Raw genomic sequence first — 17,897 nt, 5'->3', positions numbered from 1 at the left:
TGTTCCCTGAACACAGTTCCTAGACATATGCCATCTGGAGAAGAGCCTTCCTAGGGCAGGCCTTGTGCCCAGAGGGCTCGGGGAGGAGGCACAGGGTGCTTAATGGAAAAGGAGTAAATCTCATTAAGGGTTTTAATATTTACGGCCAGTGAGATAATGAAGGAAGGTAATTTGGAGGAGTTTTATTGCAGTTATTATAATGTTTCCCTGAAGCACAGAGATAAAAGTCAGTGGCTGGTGTCCATAAGGAGTTTTTATCTCTTCCTCTTTTTTTTTTTTTTTTTAAGCCCATATATTGGGTTTGGGAGCTGGGGGTGAGGCTGTGCATTTGCAGACAGACGCGACAGATCTTCTCTTCCTCCCTTCCTTTTCTTTATGGCTGCACTTTCTCATTTTACCCTATTCTGTAATACAAGCACAGAGGGTAGACCATGGACTGGGAACTAGGGAGACATAAAATGAGGGAAAATAAATAGCTTCTTGGGTTTTTTTTACGCTGCACATAATGAATTTGTGGAACTCACTGCCACAGGGCATGACCAGACCCAAGAGGTTACTGTGCACAGCTCAACTAATCACAAAGCATGCTTGCGCAAAACTCTAATATCTTTAGTGTCTTTGCTTAGGATTTCTGTTAAGAGTGGATTTAGTAGCTATAAGCCATTTTGTGGTCCAAAAAGTTTGGTGTCTGCCACATTTTATTTTTATTAGTTTTTTTTTTTTAATTTCTTCTTCTGAAACATGGTGCGGTGAGCTTTCGATTTCCTCCAACAGAAATGTTAGAAATAAAAAATTGGTAATTTTAACGCAGTGTACTTTTTTCTTAAGGAAACACCCTCCTTCTACATTCAAAAAAACCCCAAAGCATCACCCCCCACAGGTGGCTGAGCCTCCTAATATGAATGACCAAAGTCACCAGTCCTCCCTTCAACCTCCCAGACAAAAATGCAGATAACCAGAACTGGCCAGTGACCAAAACAGCCGACTGGCAGCCAGGGGCCTCGGGGACAGCGTTCACCACGGCGTTCAGCCATACCACAGGCTTCCTGCACGGCCCTAATTTTTATTATGGTGCCATTGAGCAAAGCCTCCGTCTTTGCACAACGCCAGTTTCGGCTTGTGTGTCTGTGGCCGGAAAACTGTGTTTGTTTGTTTGCCGCCATTGACTTCGTGTCCTCACCCGCACCACAGAAATGGAGTCCTCCTCCTCCTGTGAGGAGGACTACAACTCCCAGCCTGCTCTGCGGCCTGGCTACCGGGCGAGGGGCTTATACTATAGAACTACAACTCCCAGCCTGCACTGCTCCACGAGCCGCTTTCCTATTGGTCCACTGTGCAGGATGGCGCGAACCCTTCCTCCCTACCCGCGGCTCCGCTCATGTCTCCACGGCAACGGAAGCGCAAACAAGATGGCGGCGGCCAGGCTTGAGGGCTGACGGGGCCTGGGCGCGGTGCCTGCTTGCGAAGCGCCGAAACGCGCTGCCCCCGCCGCGTCCTCGCTCCTTGTCACAGCCCATGGCCGGGGGCGAGGAGAAGGGAGGAGAGGGCGGCTCCCTGGAGCTGCCTCCCCCTCCTCATGTGCCCCTGCAGCACCCCTCCCGGGAGGTCGCCCCGGTAGGGCCCGGCGGCAAGGCCGGTCTCCGGCAGCCGCAGCTCAGCCTGCCTCACCGAGAGGACGAGGAGGAGGATGAGGAGGACGAGGAAGAGGAGTCCGTGGAGGTTCAGCTCTGTGGCCCCCAGCTGCTTGGGGAGGGAGGTGTCCGTGGGGAAAGGGCCCTTTTCCCCTTCAGGGCAATGGGGGCACAAGGCAATGATTTCTCACTTGCCTCCAAAGGAGGAACAAAGCTGAGGCTGGTTTGATCTCTGTTCCCCCCTCCACCCCTCATCTCAGCATTTTTTTAGGGGCCCTTCCATCTCTGCGGTAGCCAGGATGGTTCCAGATTGCCTCTCTCTCCCCTTGCTATGCCAAAACTGGGGATGTGCTGGCATATGAATTGCCAAATTAAACCTCTTTGGCGTGCACGTGCCCAACCCTGAGACTCACTAAGTCTGTGGATACAAGTGAATTTGTTCTGCCTGCTCTGCTGGGCTCTGAAGTGCCCAGTGCCACAGCATTATCGCCTAATATTTTTATCTAGTGGAAATATAGCCGTAGTCTCCATTTGCTGTAACATGTAGGTGCTATGATTTGGGTGATTACATTTGAAAAATTATTTATCTTGGTCCCTAGATTAGAGATCGTTGTGTGACTTCTCCCAGCTCATAGGAATTTCACAAGCCGTTGGTTTATTTTCTCATTAAACCTGTGCACTGGTTCATTAGTGCCATCTGTCAACTACCCTCTTTGACAAAGACTTTTCTCTGAAAAGCAGCACTAGCTGCTCATGCAAAAAAAATTTAAAGGGCCACCAGTGACATGGATATCTGCATGTGGGGGTACAGCACTGCAGATGGGTCAGTGGTGATTTGCTGAGATGTTAACATCCATAATCAATGGGAGGGTCATGGCTTAGCATCTCTGAAACTAAGCCCTATTTAAACATGTGCCTGTAAACCACAACGTTTTAAAAAAAAAACAATCAAAAACTGTTGAAAAAATTGACCTCAGCCTTTTAGGAACCTTTTTAAATATTTAGAGCTAGTACATGACACGTTCCTCTTTATCTGTTCTGAGGGCTGTATTCATCATTTTTCCTGTAGTGTAGTGCCTTAGCAGGGTGGGTGAGCACTGAAAGGAGCATTTGATTGAGGTCTTTTGTTAGACCTTTTATTAGGCAACTCTGCTCTGAGTTGCCTTCCAGGCAGCCCCAGCTTCTACAGAGCGTGGAGTTTGGTTTCACAATTCTGCCCTAAATCCACCCCCTCCCCACCTTTTTGGTATTTTATAGGACCAGTTTGGTGGAGTGTTGGATGAAGACACTGTGGCTGAGGGTCTCCACAAGCTGGGGCGCTCAGCCCCTGGTATCGAGTATGTTTATCTTAATCTGTCGCTTCCGGTAAGTATAAGCAGATAACATCATTGTAAAATGTTTCTCTGCTCATAGGTTCCCACTTTTTGACTGCAAATACCTTATCTGGCAAAAAATGTTCAGGAGGCAGATTCTGTCTCAATCTGTCAATGCTGTTGCTTGTATATGGGACCTTTGACAAGACACAACATGGCTTCTGCTGGCAACTGCCATATCAGTACTGTTTTTTTTTTCACTTCTTGTTGGCAACAGCAATAAGATTTTTCCTTACCTAATCATTAGCTGTGAAAAGGAATCTTCTTACTTCAGTGAGCTGGAGTAAGGCCCATGCTAAATCTCTGAGAATGAAGCATTCAGCATCTATTGGGCGGAAAGTTAAAATGGTCGAGTCTAATTAAAGATGAATTCCTGCAGGCACCTTCTAGATGCAATCTTTTTTTGTGGCATTTTCCGTAGCTGTGGCTATCTGTTACGGTTGCGTTTTAAAGTCCGCTTTTGACATTTCCTCCATTCGTCCCTGGTCTGTAGGTCTGACACCTCTCTTTATATGTGTCATCCTGTTCCGGAGCATTAAGAGCCAGCATCCAGATGGAGAGCGCTTCAGGCACCTCTTCAATGTCTCCTGCTACTGTGTATCTCTTGGGAGAGCAGGGTGAGGTTATACAGTTAGGTATTAAAGTCCCTTTGCTTTATTTTTCCAGGGTCGTAAGTTAAGTGACATTAACATTCTCTCCAGATACGTTCACCTACAGAAGTTGGAACTTTCATATAATGAAATTAATGGTATGTAGTAAATACACTAGTAAATTCTTGAGTTGTGAAATCATTTAAGATGAGAAATGCAGTGTACCGTGTAGCTTTAATATCACGAAGCCTGGTCTACATCTTAATGGCACCAGTACTCCCGCTCTACAGACTGTAGCAATGGCTAGATCTTGAATGATGTGTGGACTGTTCATACAGCTGCACCAGCACATGCTACTCAATGGAAATGTGAAGATTATTGTTCAGTTTATTACCCAAAAGTAAAATGCAAGCAAGCATGTTAGTACAAGGTTAATTGAGATTATAACGCATGCATATGTCAGAATGTTTAAAGTTATGCCTGGTACAGTTCGGCCAATCTTAGGCTTTCTTTTGGCAAGGCTTCCTATAGATGACAAAACGTAAGAAATTGTGTCCTGAATTTAGAATGGTCACAAATGGAGACTGAGGTAAAACCCATCTTCTTCTGTTTCTTCTCTCTCCCTCGTACCCCTTGATTAAATTTTTTAATTAACATCATAAAGAATAAGCCTGGGTGACAACCTGTTGCATTGTTTCTTTGAAGTTTTTCATTTCATTTGAATAGCTGGAGTCCTATAATCGCCGCACTATTGTAAGGCAGCACTCCTCTCTGCTCATTTTGCTAACAGTTTGTCTGTGAAAGCTATGTCTGAATAGAACAGGGACTTTTCCATAGCAACTAATCATTCAGTCTTCAGTAGTGTCCTAAATCCTTTTCTCCAGCAATTAATAAATCAGGATAGAGGTATTCTCTTTATCATTATAGAGGTAGCTAGAATATAAAATTCCATTTTGGCTTGTGGGCCAATCAGCTTATATAATGGGGATTTAAAGTATAATTCAAATGTTAATGTATTTGAATTCTGCTTTCTGAACATCACTTTCTGACTGTGTAGTACAAAATTGATTCTTGATTGCTAGTGGACATAATTATCATATTTGACACAATAATATCTGCATTTACCTATGTATTCTTATTCTATGTTTGGCATTTTGCCTTGTTATTAGATCTTTCTTGTATCAGCCAGATGCCACACTTACTGGAACTCAATGCTTCCCACAACAAGTTGACTGCATATTTTGTTTTTAAGCCACCAAAAAATCTCAAGGTAAGTTGCAGACACTGCTTTTTGTTAGGTTTAAATTCAAGATGATCTAAATGAACTTTAGATTTTGTATTTGGACATGTGCAATAGCCAAGTTTTATACTTCCTTATTCTTTTTTCCTACTGTATTTGATATTTTAATAGTTCTCCAGAATGTTTGGACAGCTTACATTGCACATTTAGGTCTTTTTATTTTCTTTCTCATTTTGAGCCCCAGCATGCTGTGGGAAGGTATATTGTACAGCTGACTGTTCTAACCAGAGGTAATCTTAGCCAAGGTTTTTTCCTTGCTGCCAAAGTAATCAAACCTTTCGTAGGATCATTTCCCGCCTTTCAAACTGACTGGTGCCAATTACTGTTGTGTAGTGTGTATTTAAAATGTAGCTGTATGCTATTCTTCCTTTGCTGCTGTCTTCATGTAACCCACTTTGGGTTATAAAAAGTAGGAGGTTGGTTTGAAATACTACCTTATTGTATTTCTCTGTCTTCTCCATCCGTTTTTTAATATACGTATGAATAATTGCCAGGACTGTTAATGAAAATGCTATTGGAAGAAGGTACAACTTTGGAAGTTTCCAAAATTTGAATTATGTGTTTCATAAAAAAGAGCCTTTCTCTTTGTCTCATGGAGTATTAGTATTAGTGATCTTTTTACTTCTTCCTCACCCTTGATCAGAAGTTTAAGGTAGTAGCTGTTTAGTTTCAGAAGGGAGCTGTAAGCGGGAAAAGACAGAAAGTAACTTTGTCTTCCTTTCTCTTTAGGAAGTAGATTTTTCATGCAATCAAATACCTAAAATGCAAGATTTATCAGCATACCAGTCACTTACTAAACTCTTACTGGACTGTATCCTTTCTGGAAACCTGAATGGAAGAAAAGTTGCTTGTTTACTTTTTGAATAACTTTGTTTTAAATAGATACCTGTTTTCTTTGTATTTTTTTCCTTTATCTCAGGTTTTTCTTTAGAAACAGCATCAAACAGTTGTAATTCTGGTGATGAAACTCATCTTAATTTACTAAAACCTGCATGGTGTTGAAGGTGTTTGTGTAAATATGTAAGGTGTTAGCCTGTTAGAGGAACGCACCACCACCGCCACCACCACCCCTGCTTTGCAATCTGTAAAACTAAAAAAGGAACATGTCATACTGTTTTCACGTGCCAAGGATAATAAACAAATGTAGACCTCTTCATAACCCATACTATTGGTATGTGAAGTCTATTTTGAGCTTAACTCCTGAGCGGCCAGATACAGTATTTTTATAAGCTATACACCTTTTAAGATAAATTCAACAGTAATCAGAAGAAAAAATCCCAGTATTTTTATATAAGAAAGGTTCATTGCAAATCGACTTGGAACAGTAAGCTGCTTTAAATGGAAAAGGTGCATGTGGTTTAATCTTAGACATAGCTAGTTGCTGAGGTCCTATAGAGGGTCTGTGGAGAACGAGGCCATTAAATGACAGTGAAGAGAATCGTTAACCAAGAGAAAACTTCCTGGAGTATGCTGTTGTGTGCACACACGTGGAGGGAAGGTGTTGCTGTCAATATGATACCCTGTTTGGGAGGTTAGAAACGTGTTCTAGCAAAAATCAGATTAGGAGCGGAATTGCAGTTTTTTTCTCTATTGCTCTTAGTTTCCCTGAAGTTTCTCTTGTGATTTTTTGAAAAAATCTTCTGTAATTTCATGCTGACATGCTACCTTACTTACAGTCGCTTCCTCAAGGCTTGTATGCCTTTCCTCTTTGCCTCATAAATCACATCTTGATTTTTTTTTTTTTTTTTGCTTTGCAAAAAAAGACGACGGCAGGCTGTTGCAATTTTTTCTGTCTCTTGTCCTCGAAGTAGCCCATTACCAACATATATTAATACAATGTCTTTTTCGTGTAGGAACAGATAATACTTTCGCAGGGCATCCATGTTACATTATTCACACATTTTACAAGGTGTACGGGTGGCAGTATTCTTGTCAGAAAATGACAGTGAGGCTCTAGGCCTTTGCAAGTCTAATTTTCCATTGCAAAAGCAAAAACCGTATGCTAAAATGAAAAGGACAAAAGATGAGAGATTTGGACTGTGGATAACTGTCAGTCTTTTTCATTTGGTTTGAATGCAGCAGCATGCTATCTTCAGTTTCTTCCTTTGCACTGATTCCAGCAAGATGGGGAGAACAACTGTTTCATGCACACAATTGCAATGGGGCCCTCTGAAATTGAGGAAATTGAGTGCAGAATTTAGAACAGCAGCGTGGCACTGTGCCTAACCTATGTCAAGCACTCCTCACAGAAGACATGGCAGACAAAACAAGCTGTTCTTTGTAGTTGTAAATGAAATAACTATTTTAAATAGCATGCAGTGGTGGAAATGTTTGCCGTGTATTTCCTCAATGACAGTAACTAAGCATTTCTTACCATATTTAAGTGAATTATGATGCAGATAGTAAGGTCATTGTTAGTTTTTTCTGACAGGTGCAGACACAAATGCACCTGACAGGATTATAAATTAATTTTCAAGGAAGTCGGGAGACAGCTTGGGCAATAATATCTGACAAAGCATTGTAGTGGGCCATTAAGAGACTAAAATTGATTGCATTAGTTCTTAGTGCTGAGCAATTGGCTGCCTCATATTGATGCTTACAGCTTAAACCTCTTGGACTCAAAACAGGCTGGTGGTGCTTGTGTTTGCTGCCAGTGAACGATTTTTTATCTCATTCATATTGACCCAAATTCTTTGTCCACCAAAATTTTTCCTCTCGGTTGGAAGAGGAACAGGCCTGTTTTTGAATGCAGATCAATGAATATCTGTCAAATATAAGTGCTTGTGGATGGCTTCGGTTTCTTTTCTAAATGTCTGAGACAGCCTAGTGTGAGGTCCTTGGAAAAGACGCAGCTGTGCTGACTAACTCATTTCTCTTCCACTCCTTACCCATCTTGGCCTGTGAGTGTAGAGCTTAGTAATAATGTACAGTTAAGTCCCCATGTAAGAATGCAGTCAGGCAAAAACCATTATTAAAGAGGATTATATTTGCCCTGGCTAAGCTTACGTTTCATTTGGGTTTGCAATACCATTCAGACTGAGGGGGGAAAGAAGAAAAAAAAAAAAAAGATAATTTGTCCACTGCCTAGTAAGACTAGAAATTTTAGTGAAAACTCAGTTGTCCCTCTTTGCAGGTGGAGTTAATTCTCTCAGGTCAATTAAAATGAAATTGTATTTTCTTCTGTGATAGTCTGAATGCACTTCTTTGTATGTCCTGCATGTTGTACTTAAAGGCATTCTGGCTAGGTTTTTTTTTTTTTTTCCAAATATTTTTCTTATTTTTAATGTATCTGTTTCAGATACATTAGTGTCAGTCTAGACCCTTAAAATAGGAGTGAATTTATTCTTACCTACCTTCAGTCACCAAACAATTAGGTACCTAGTCAGAGTTGTCAAAGTTTGCTTTCAGGTCAGTGGAGGGAGACAGGTACCTCTAGAGTACATCCCATTCTGAGACTGATCTGAGGTAGGTTGTCAAAGGAAACGTGCCTTTTTTTAAGGAATCTGTGCAGTTACGTTAAAGCTGGAGTTTGCTGAGAGGAATCCTACCTATTTTTAGTGGTGCTTTTGATTTTCAAGTTAATTTAAAGACACTTTCCCTGTTCTGATAGCCAGTACAGAACAGGTATAACTTACAGTGAAATAACTCCATCTGATACTAGTGTCCATTACTACTTGGAAAATTTCTAGATGATGTTTAGAGGTCAAGGTAATTTTGGAGCCATCTTGTGTTGAGTACTCCATAAACATAAAAAGATGTTGCCCTCCTTGGCCATGTTCCTGTATTCTACAACTGATCTAACGTGATTAGTGCCTAGTTAAATCTGAAGACGTTGTGGCCCTTGTGTTATAGCCTGCACATGTGCGTCTGATGAGAAGACCAGACACTTACAATGTAGCTTTGGAAGATGCTAGCAGAAGTTGTTTTTTCTCCACATTCCTGTTCCTTCATTTTCACCACTTTCTTAGTTTGCCATCTGCCCAGTTATGCCAGCATTACTGTTGCGCTAAACCAGGTCACAAAGATAATCCAGGTTTAAAAGCTCCTTCAGAAAGAAGGGGAGAATGTTTCTGGCTGCATCGGTTGAGTGACTAGTTATTCTGCAGCCCCACAAGAAGTTGTGTCAGTACAAACAAGGAGGCAGCGTGCTTCAGAATAGGGGTGGGTGTGAGCAACTGGGATTTTAAACTCCTTAGCATGAGACATTTGATGTCCAGCTCTCTATACTTCAGCTCCTTTGACTAGTTTAGCTACTATTTATTGCTAAGATTTTTATATTTGGTTATTTTCCTTAACTGCAAAAACCTTTGTGTAGTTAATAACATAGACGAGATAAGAGGACTAGAGAAATGTCGTAGTCTGATTCATCTTAGTTTGTCGCACAACAGACTCAGTGCAATCAGTGGCCTTGAAAACTTACCTATCAAAATACTCAATTTGGTAAGAAAGAATTAATTCCAATTGTTATCCTGTCTGTCTTTTGTCAATATGTTAGTGCCTTAATAAATGCATAGGTGATTGCATAACAATTTTTCAAAATGTGTTTAATAGTGAACATGAAGAAATTGTTATTAATACAAAGTCATAGAATGATGCCAGTTAGGGTGCCCTAGAGGTCCTCTGCTTCCGGACCAGCTTAGAGCAATTTGCAGGGGGCCTCGCACAGCTGAATTTTGAATTTCTCCAAAGATATTTTACATTTGCTATAGATAGGCTTTGTTGCTATGCAAGAAGTTGCATCATCTATATTGTGCAATTCTCAGAATACAAACAGTAAAGATTAAAAAAAAAAAACTTCAGAAAGTTGTATTCATGATAGCAGTGAGCAAGGGTACAAGAGGGAAAAGTGAAGGCTGAGTAGCCTGCATTCATTTTAGAAAACAAGTGAAGTTTAGGCGAATTTCATGTATTATTAAAGGATCTGTAATGAGATTGGAAGCTTTGTTTCGCTAGCTTTGCGGAAAGACTAGCTAGGTAATATTTTTCAAAACATAATGTATCTGAATTATATTTTTAGATTTTTGGTGGGATTTATCTCCTCTGGTTTCAGATATCTGCAATGTAGACAGCTCCGTCTAAGCTAGGTGATCTTTGCTGTCTCAAAAGTCAGTGAAGAAAAATGGACGCTTAACAGCACTGCATTATTCCCATCTGACTGTAGACATCTACATTAACGCAAGATGCATTAGGCCTTGGAAGTGTCTGTTTCTCTCTGTTGACTATAAAGATAGAAAGGATAAGCAGGCCAGATATGGACCTCTGTCTTGTTGATGCCTATGCTTCGTTGATGTATTATGCTCTTTGACAGGTCTTGGGAAGTCATTTATGTCGGTGTTCCACAGTTCCATGCTAGTAAAATGTCCTTAATAATACCTACTCTTGTTTTTAAAAATCATTTTGACATACTTAAATGGGAAGGGCTATCAGTATAGAGGTTGCTGCTGTTAGGAACACAGGGAAAAACTATTTTTAATGCAATTGCATTGCTATAAAATACAATGAACTACTTCTTAATAAGTTTTACTCTGTAATAGTCATTTTAAAAGTATTTAATTGAGTTTTAAAAGTATAGAGTATGAAAACTGCATAGAAACACACTTATATGTGCTACAAGTAGATTTAAGCACATATATAAATGTTTTAGGTAAAACAGATCCCTTACTCAAGAATAGAAGCATTCTTTTTCAATCCTTTTAAAATTTTAAAGATATTTTTCTGTGCTGTAGTAACTGATATAGAAAGGAATATGTAAGGTCTACACACCCGTCAAAGCCTGATTGCCCCTGTGGTTCTTGCGGCTTGCCTTTGGTATTCAGGAAAAAGTAATCTTGTGAAGTGGATAATAGTATGTTTTGAATAATATACTCAAGTAATTCATTATTTGAGTTCATTAATGTATTTTAATATATGTGTATTTCAGTTATATAGTGCCTTCAGTGGCCTTTGGTTATGCCTTTAGTGGCAATAAAACTGAATTCTGTCTCATTTTTAGTGGATAAGATTCACTCAGATTGGCAACATCATTTATAAAAGTTCTGAAATAACTGTAAGTGTGTGAGGATGTAAGCTGAAAGAGGTATAGACTGTCTTTGAGAAGTAGAGTAAGTTGCTTGACCATTCTGTGGTGTGATTTCCTTATCTATTAGAAGGCCTAATAAATCTGTTAGGCTTGGTTATCGGTTTTGTAAAATGCTTTGGAGTTGTATTAACAGCTAAGCCTTATTAATATGTACATGCTTCTCAGTTTTGGTTCTTGCATACGGACATGATTATTTTATATAACTGCTTGTCTTTTTTAATTAGCAAAGTAGATGGTCATGTGGAAATTATGTAAATAGTCAAATTTTAGCATAGCATTTTCTTTCACTAATTAGAGTAAGATGCAATTTCTCTTTTTTCATGGGAGCAGTCATGCCCCCTCACTTCACATTGATTCAGCTTTCTTTTCCATTCCCTTGGGATTTTTAGACTGAAAGAACAGTAAGGCCTGAAGTTTGGAAGAAAGACTTCAGAAACTGTAAATGCTGACTAGTCATACCAAAAAGCCTCTATTCTGCTTGTATTTGTAAAAAATAACAGCTCTAATGAACTGGACTCTTAAGGAATTTTATGCTTTGCAAAAGAGAATCTCCATGCAAATCCCCTTTGTTCACAGAATTTTGTGTGTGCCTATTGCATACTGTTCTGCAACTAGAGCTCTGAGCTGTATCTTATTAAACAGAGGTCTAACGAAAAGCAGGAAGAGAAGAGAGAGCCTCCATGCTATTAATAACCCTAATTAAACATTTAAAAGTCAGGAAAAATGTCAAGGACAGACAACTGGATTAACATGAGAGTCAGCTGCTTTATTTATTTCAATAGTTCCTAAATATTTATTAATAGAATATGAGGCTTCTAAGCTTCCAGCACAAGGTGATGCTGATGGAAAAATATAACTTGCAAGGTTATGCGGAGAGAATCATGTTGAGAGGCCATCTGGGTACGTGTCGTCACTGGGACAAAGATTGGTACAGAATCTAGCATGTTATACCTATTTGGAGTTTATAGCAGGAATGAGTATATGTTTTGTGAGGCTCTGAGAAATGAAGCCATCTGCTGTCCAGTTAGAAATGCAGGTTTTCTGTCTGATACCTTGTGTGGAAAGAATGTAAAACAACGATAGCTGGTTACAAGTTTTCAAAACCTGGAGTCGTTTCTTGTGTTAAGAGTCTAAATGAACTTAAAGGAGTTTTTTTGGAACGTTTCTGTGCATACTGTAACTGACAGTACATAAAGTCTGCCTTCATTGAGTATGCATTGAGATGAACTTATATAGCCTAGAGATATTTTTATAGACTGTCTGCAGACCCAAGAACGTACTCTGTTGTTCTACCTTCGTATTTTCATTATTTATTCCATAATCACAAGTGCAAACATAACTTTATGATTACAGAATGAATGTATATGTATATATATGTATATATATTCTATATTTTTATGTGCATATGTATTTTCTAAATTTTGAATTTTACAGTGGTAAGAGCCGCCTCTAGCTAGTATCAGCTTTGAGGAAAAACTAGAGCTCTTTTTATTGTTGTTGTCTCTCACTACCAGTCTGTATAGTCACTTGAGGAAAGCTGAAGACAAGTTAATCAGAAGACAGTTCGTTTGTTTTTCCCTGAGTGGTATGGGAAGCTGCCAGTGCTGCAGTCTGTCATCTCAAGATGAAGATGGGGGCTAAAGCATAAAAGCTCTATTTATAATAGGATTCTTAATTATCAAATGAACTCAAAATTTAGAGGCAAGGGTGGTGGTGTTCCACAGAAATGTTGTTTCCCACCTGTTAGACTTTATCAAACTTTATATGCTCTGATTTATTCCTAGAGTTCTAACCACATTGAGAAGGTAACTGGTTTGGAAAGCCTGAAAACTCTGCAGAAACTGGACCTATCTAGCAATAAAATAACTAGTTTAAAAGGCATGGAGAGACATGATCTACTAGAGGTGATCAGCCTAGAGGATAATCAGGTATCGTACTTTAATATTAAATCTCAATGTTTTGCTAAGAATGCATCCTTTTTTTCCCCCAAAATTCAGCCCCCTGAAGGCTTAATCGGAAAATCCTACAACACTCAAGGAGTATTAGAAAAGATGACATTTTTCATTTGGTGTTTCACTCTAGTACTGTTTCACATGTTGATTAATACTGTACTCCTCAGGTCTCATTTAATATCTTAGATGGGTTTATCTTTATGTAGGCATTACTTGTGGAGTGTTTAGTGCTTACACAGGTAAAGAAATAACAGCGCTTCCTCGAGTGGTTACGTTAGGGATGAGTATGCAGATTTTTCAGCTTGATTATCCTTGAGGATTTTTACTTATATCACAGCTTTTTTACTGCCAGGCGTCAAGACAGTTTGCTAATATCTCTCAGCCCGATTTTATGACCACAGATTCTTCTTAGCTCTCTGTGGGAGACTTCCTGTCACGCAGAACTGAATGTACTCTATTATTATAAAGTGGCTTTGTTATGCAGCAGTATGTTTACTGGAACTACAATGACACAATCCAACTCATCTGCATTTGAATTTTGAAACCCAAGACATTTATACCTAATCCTTTAGATACTGAGCTTCCAGAGTCTTTAACTGAAGAAAAGATCCTCAATTCATGAATCATTTTGACATCAAAGGCAGATCTGCATATGAGAAATCTAAGAAAATAAGAGATAATAATATAAGCCAAGAATTGAACATTTTCTGTCATTTTCCCTCTTTCAAGATACATTTACAAGAGTTAATACAATACACTGAATACTTTTTCTCACACTGTGTTCAGGTTGACATTTAAAGGTACATCAATGTTTAAAATTGGACTAGGCAGGAAACTAATAGTATGGTTGTCATTAGCATTAATAATGCCACTTTCATTGCCTCATGTAGCTTCCACTGTTCTTTATAGTATGCAAAAGCTATTAATTTTGCCTCATCAAAATTTGTCTCTTTTAATGATGTTATGGAAACTATTTAGTGTGTTGCTCCGTATTGAATATTTCCGTCTGCAGAATAACTTAAAGAGTGTATTAGTAACACTTGTTAAACCTCAAGTTTTCATCTGCCTGGAAAAGCTGCATTAAGCCACTTGATGCCTTGTTGCTATTTTGAAGTTAGGTAGGTCTGCCCAAAGCAGTGGTGGGAGTAAGATGTCAGCTGCTTGGTGTCTTTGGGGGGCTGGGTGGATGTGGTGTTCTGCAGGTCTGAAGGGTTGGTTGTGAACAGACACAGGACAGAACAGCCATTTTTTCCTTGTCTCCACTGAAGGACAGGAGATGCACAAAGGGAAACTGTCCCTCTGGAACCACCCCACGTGCTGTCAGTTGGGCTAGTGTGTTTCTTGTTTTTCTTTTTAATGACGCTACTAAATCATCACGTGGGACAAGACGCCTGTTATGTGGACTTCAGCATGTACATCACAACCTACCAAAAATATCCAAAATAGAATTCCAGTGCTGAAACAGCATGAGTAAGGCAAACATGAAGTCTATGATGAACTAAAATGTCTGAATTCAGAAGGTGTGTGGTTTTTTACTCCCACATAAAGAGAGAAGCTAAGCGTTAGTTTAGGACTTGATATAGAAGGTTCACTGAGCTTTGGGGGAGCATTTTGCATGGGGAAGAAATTTTTCTAACCATCACAGAATGATCTGAATTACTCCCGCTCTCTGCTACCCTCAATCTTAAATGCTTGATTTTTTTCAAAAATGGGCACTATAAGTTTATCTGCAAAGTATCCCTCTCATATATTGACATTTGAAGGAATGGTGGAAAAGCAGATGATTTAAAATTACTGTCTGTACTGCATTGCTTCTCCAGCTAACATCCAAGTTGCATGCCTCTTGTGACTAGAAGTACCTTGTTGAATGCAGTTAACATATATACCCATTTTGTGAGTATAATGAATATTTTTTATGTCCAGATTTTAAGACTAGGGATTAGAAAGCTTTTTTCTCATAGTTGTCATGGATTTTGTTGCTGCTGATTTATGCTCTGTTTCTGTCACTAATTAGATTGCTGAGCTGGGTGAGCTTGAATATATTGAAGATCTGCCTCTCCTCAGAGTTTTAAATCTATTAAAAAATCCTGTACAGGTAAGAAAGAAGGAAAGAGGAAACCAAAAATAAAAACCCAAAACTGCAGTTTTGAGTCAGACCAGCATTCCATTTAGCCTGGTTTTCTATCTCTGAGTGTAACAGACTGTCTGAGGGAATGAGAACAAGAAACAAGACAATAATGGGTGATGGTTCCCTTATCATGGTTACCCAACTTTGTCTGGAAAATTCCTGCACCAAAGCTGCATCTGAATCCTCACGTTTAGTATCCATATAATAGATCTATTAATTTGATTAATTCCATTTGTGAATCCATTTATACTTTGTATTCACACTATGCCATGATTTGATAATATAGTGCTTGAGATAAGATTTCCCTTTCCTTTGCTTTGAAGGTCTGTCCTTGATTGTTCATGGGAAAAGCTCAGAGTAACTTAGCAGTAGCTGAATTAAGTACTTCTTGAACACGTGCCTTTGAAAATAACCTGTCTCTGGAATCTGAATCTTTTTTTTTTTTTTCCTTAGAATTTACTCGGTTCTAATTTAAGGCTCCCATAATATTTGCCCAGTTAATGAATTTAACATCTTTTGTCATCAATGACAACACATTTACTAAATACCAGAAATACTAACTTCAAGTCTGTATTTATAAGTTGTCCTGAATGATGCCAGAGATCAAAGATAATTAGTTTTATCCAAACTTTTGCAATTTTTTCAATTATGTTTGGACTTTACAGTGATTTCCAGTGTAAGGGTTTAACTCTTTCCTGTTTCAAGGTGAATTACCAATTTTTATATTGGCTTTCTTGAGAATATACTGTTGTGGCACACACTGAAGTTTACATGAAAAAATACCTGAAACAGGCTGTCCGTTCCTGACCCTCCATAATCTGAAAGCCTTTTTCTCTTTAGAGGACCTTCTCCCAGGCAGAGTTTGATCCCGGTTAGAGATTACGTATGCCTATTTCTTTCAATTACAGTTTTAATAACTGATAAAGCAACAATTACATAAGCAACAATCATTTTAAGGCAGCTGTTTGAATTTCATTGGTTTAACAGGACCTTACTTTTCTTAGAAGTAATAAGCTTCGTGAATTGTCAGTGTCAGCTTTTTATTTGATTTTTAATTATTCTTTTTTATTGTCTCAGACTCAAAAGCCTATATCATGATGAATTCACAATGCAAATTCTCTTTTAAAGTTCCTACAGTGCCTCTAAGGTTAGAAGTATTAATCACAGTTTATTACTTAATCCCAGTATAGATAATTACTTAAAGTTCTCCAGCTTGGTGTTCAAGTAGGTATGGTGGTATTTTTTAAATTCCTGTCTAAACCTTTTGAACAATGTCATTGCGAACTTTTGAACAAGTGTTAGTTTTTGTTGCAGAGGCAACTAGATTCTGGTGGCAGGGAAGTGGTCAGTTTGTACAGTGTATTGACATTCTTCAGGGTAAAAAGCTTTTTATGTTGCAGTATGTTAAGGTCAATTTAATTTCAGCCAACCGAAATTAAATATTAGATTGATGAAGTTAAATACTTTCAGTCAAAGTGGAAACCTTGTCCTTCAGGAGCAAACAGATTATTGGCTCTTGGTGATTTTCATGTTGCTCCAACTAACAGAACTGGATTGCAAGAAGATTTCAGTGGAAGAAAAGGTATGTAAACATTATATCATTTTGGAATTTTGCCAAAAAAAAGGAATGTAGATACAAGCAACTTTCCTAAAGCTGTATATGCAAATAAAAGTTTGTTGTCATGTAGGTGTGATTAAATCTCCCATGTTTCTGACTACAAGATAAACTGCAAATTCAGAGACTTCTGCTTTTGAATCCAGATGTATATCTACAGAATTTCCAAAGCCGTTTTAGTATGTAAAATGCAAAGCTTACCTAAAAGCTTTGTTCAATGAAGAAGTATTTCTTAGCAGCCTTAGTATTCCTTAGTTAGTAGTTTAGATCCGTTAGCTGTATTCATGAAATACTGTGAAGTAGTAACCACTGTACTACTTCTAAAATACTGTTGGTGGTGGGTTTTTTTTTAGTTGCTGTATACTGCAGAGTAGACTTTGCAAGTTACAACAATGCTTATTTCCAGTTCCACTCCATGCAGCTTTCACTGTAAAATCTTTTCCCGGGTAATAACTGCTGGGACTGGTTACAATAACTTTCTATTGCAATAGAAACCTTCTCCTCTTGTACTACTCTTACCATAATTTCGTTGCTATATATATAGTATTTGGGCCCAAGCCATGCTAGAACTGTTGGGATTAACAGTTGCCAGTTGCGGGGCGGAGGATGGATCAAGGGAAATAGCCTTATAAAATTATTTAAATGAAATTCCTCACACCTAACTTTACCTGCCAGGGTATTAGGAATCTTCTCTAAGGCCAAGCTGTAGCTATGGTGAACACAGACAGAGGATGATGCCAGAGTGTCATTTACCTCAGCTATCTGAGATGTTGATCTTATTCTGTCTTATGTGGCAGTCTGTTTTCCTTCCAGTATTCAAGAAACCACTCTTTCTCCATGAACTGTAAAAGAGAGCCTAGATCGCTAGTCTAGACTAACACTTTACTTTTGGATGGTTAAAGCTATTTCAGAAAATGCTCTCCTTGAGTTATTTTAGACATCTCCTCCAGCCTCATAAATTCTCTTGTCAAACTGAATTTGGAGGCAGCAGCTGTTCTCCCTCCCTAATACACAAGATGTATATACATTAATGTTCTAGTTTAAATGAGAAGTGCAGTTTTGAAGTGAATCTCCCTGTTGTCCCAACCTGCCGTGCTTGATTCCTGTTGCAGAATAGTCTTGCAACATATGAACTGGAATTCTTTTGGACTAAACTAAACCAGATGATGTGCTCTAGGAGTCACCTAATGTGCTCCTAGCCACTAATTCAGGCCGTAGGGCTGGAGTGG

General features: G+C 38.9%; 1 protein-coding gene across 6 annotated transcripts in view; it reads left to right on the top strand.

The window, feature by feature from the left end:
* Window positions 1-1,389: 1,389 nt before the first annotated feature.
* LRGUK (leucine rich repeats and guanylate kinase domain containing) overlaps window positions 1,390-17,897 on the top strand; it is a 54,048-nt gene continuing 37,540 nt past the window's right edge. For 3 of the 6 annotated variants that reach the window (XM_068952988.1, XM_068952897.1, XM_068952809.1), the window contains exons 1-9: window positions 1,390-1,719; window positions 2,889-2,996; window positions 3,671-3,752; window positions 4,764-4,864; window positions 5,624-5,705; window positions 9,210-9,334; window positions 12,758-12,901; window positions 14,940-15,020; window positions 16,549-16,635. In XM_068952988.1, coding sequence (XP_068809089.1) covers window positions 1,516-1,719; window positions 2,889-2,996; window positions 3,671-3,752; window positions 4,764-4,864; window positions 5,624-5,705; window positions 9,210-9,334; window positions 12,758-12,901; window positions 14,940-15,020; window positions 16,549-16,635 — 1,014 coding nt within the window. In that variant the 5' untranslated portion in view covers window positions 1,390-1,515. The remainder of the gene's footprint in view (window positions 1,720-2,888; window positions 2,997-3,670; window positions 3,753-4,763; window positions 4,865-5,623; window positions 5,706-9,209; window positions 9,335-12,757; window positions 12,902-14,939; window positions 15,021-16,548; window positions 16,636-17,897) is intronic. The other 3 variants (XM_068953222.1, XM_068953141.1, XM_068953066.1) reach the window with 1 other exon arrangement.

This window comes from Struthio camelus, chromosome 1, assembly GCF_040807025.1.
Source record: "Struthio camelus isolate bStrCam1 chromosome 1, bStrCam1.hap1, whole genome shotgun sequence".
Taxonomy (NCBI): domain Eukaryota; kingdom Metazoa; phylum Chordata; class Aves; order Struthioniformes; family Struthionidae; genus Struthio; species Struthio camelus.
The sequence above is the reverse complement of the archived record's forward strand: the minus strand, read 5'-3'. Positions and strand labels throughout refer to the sequence as shown.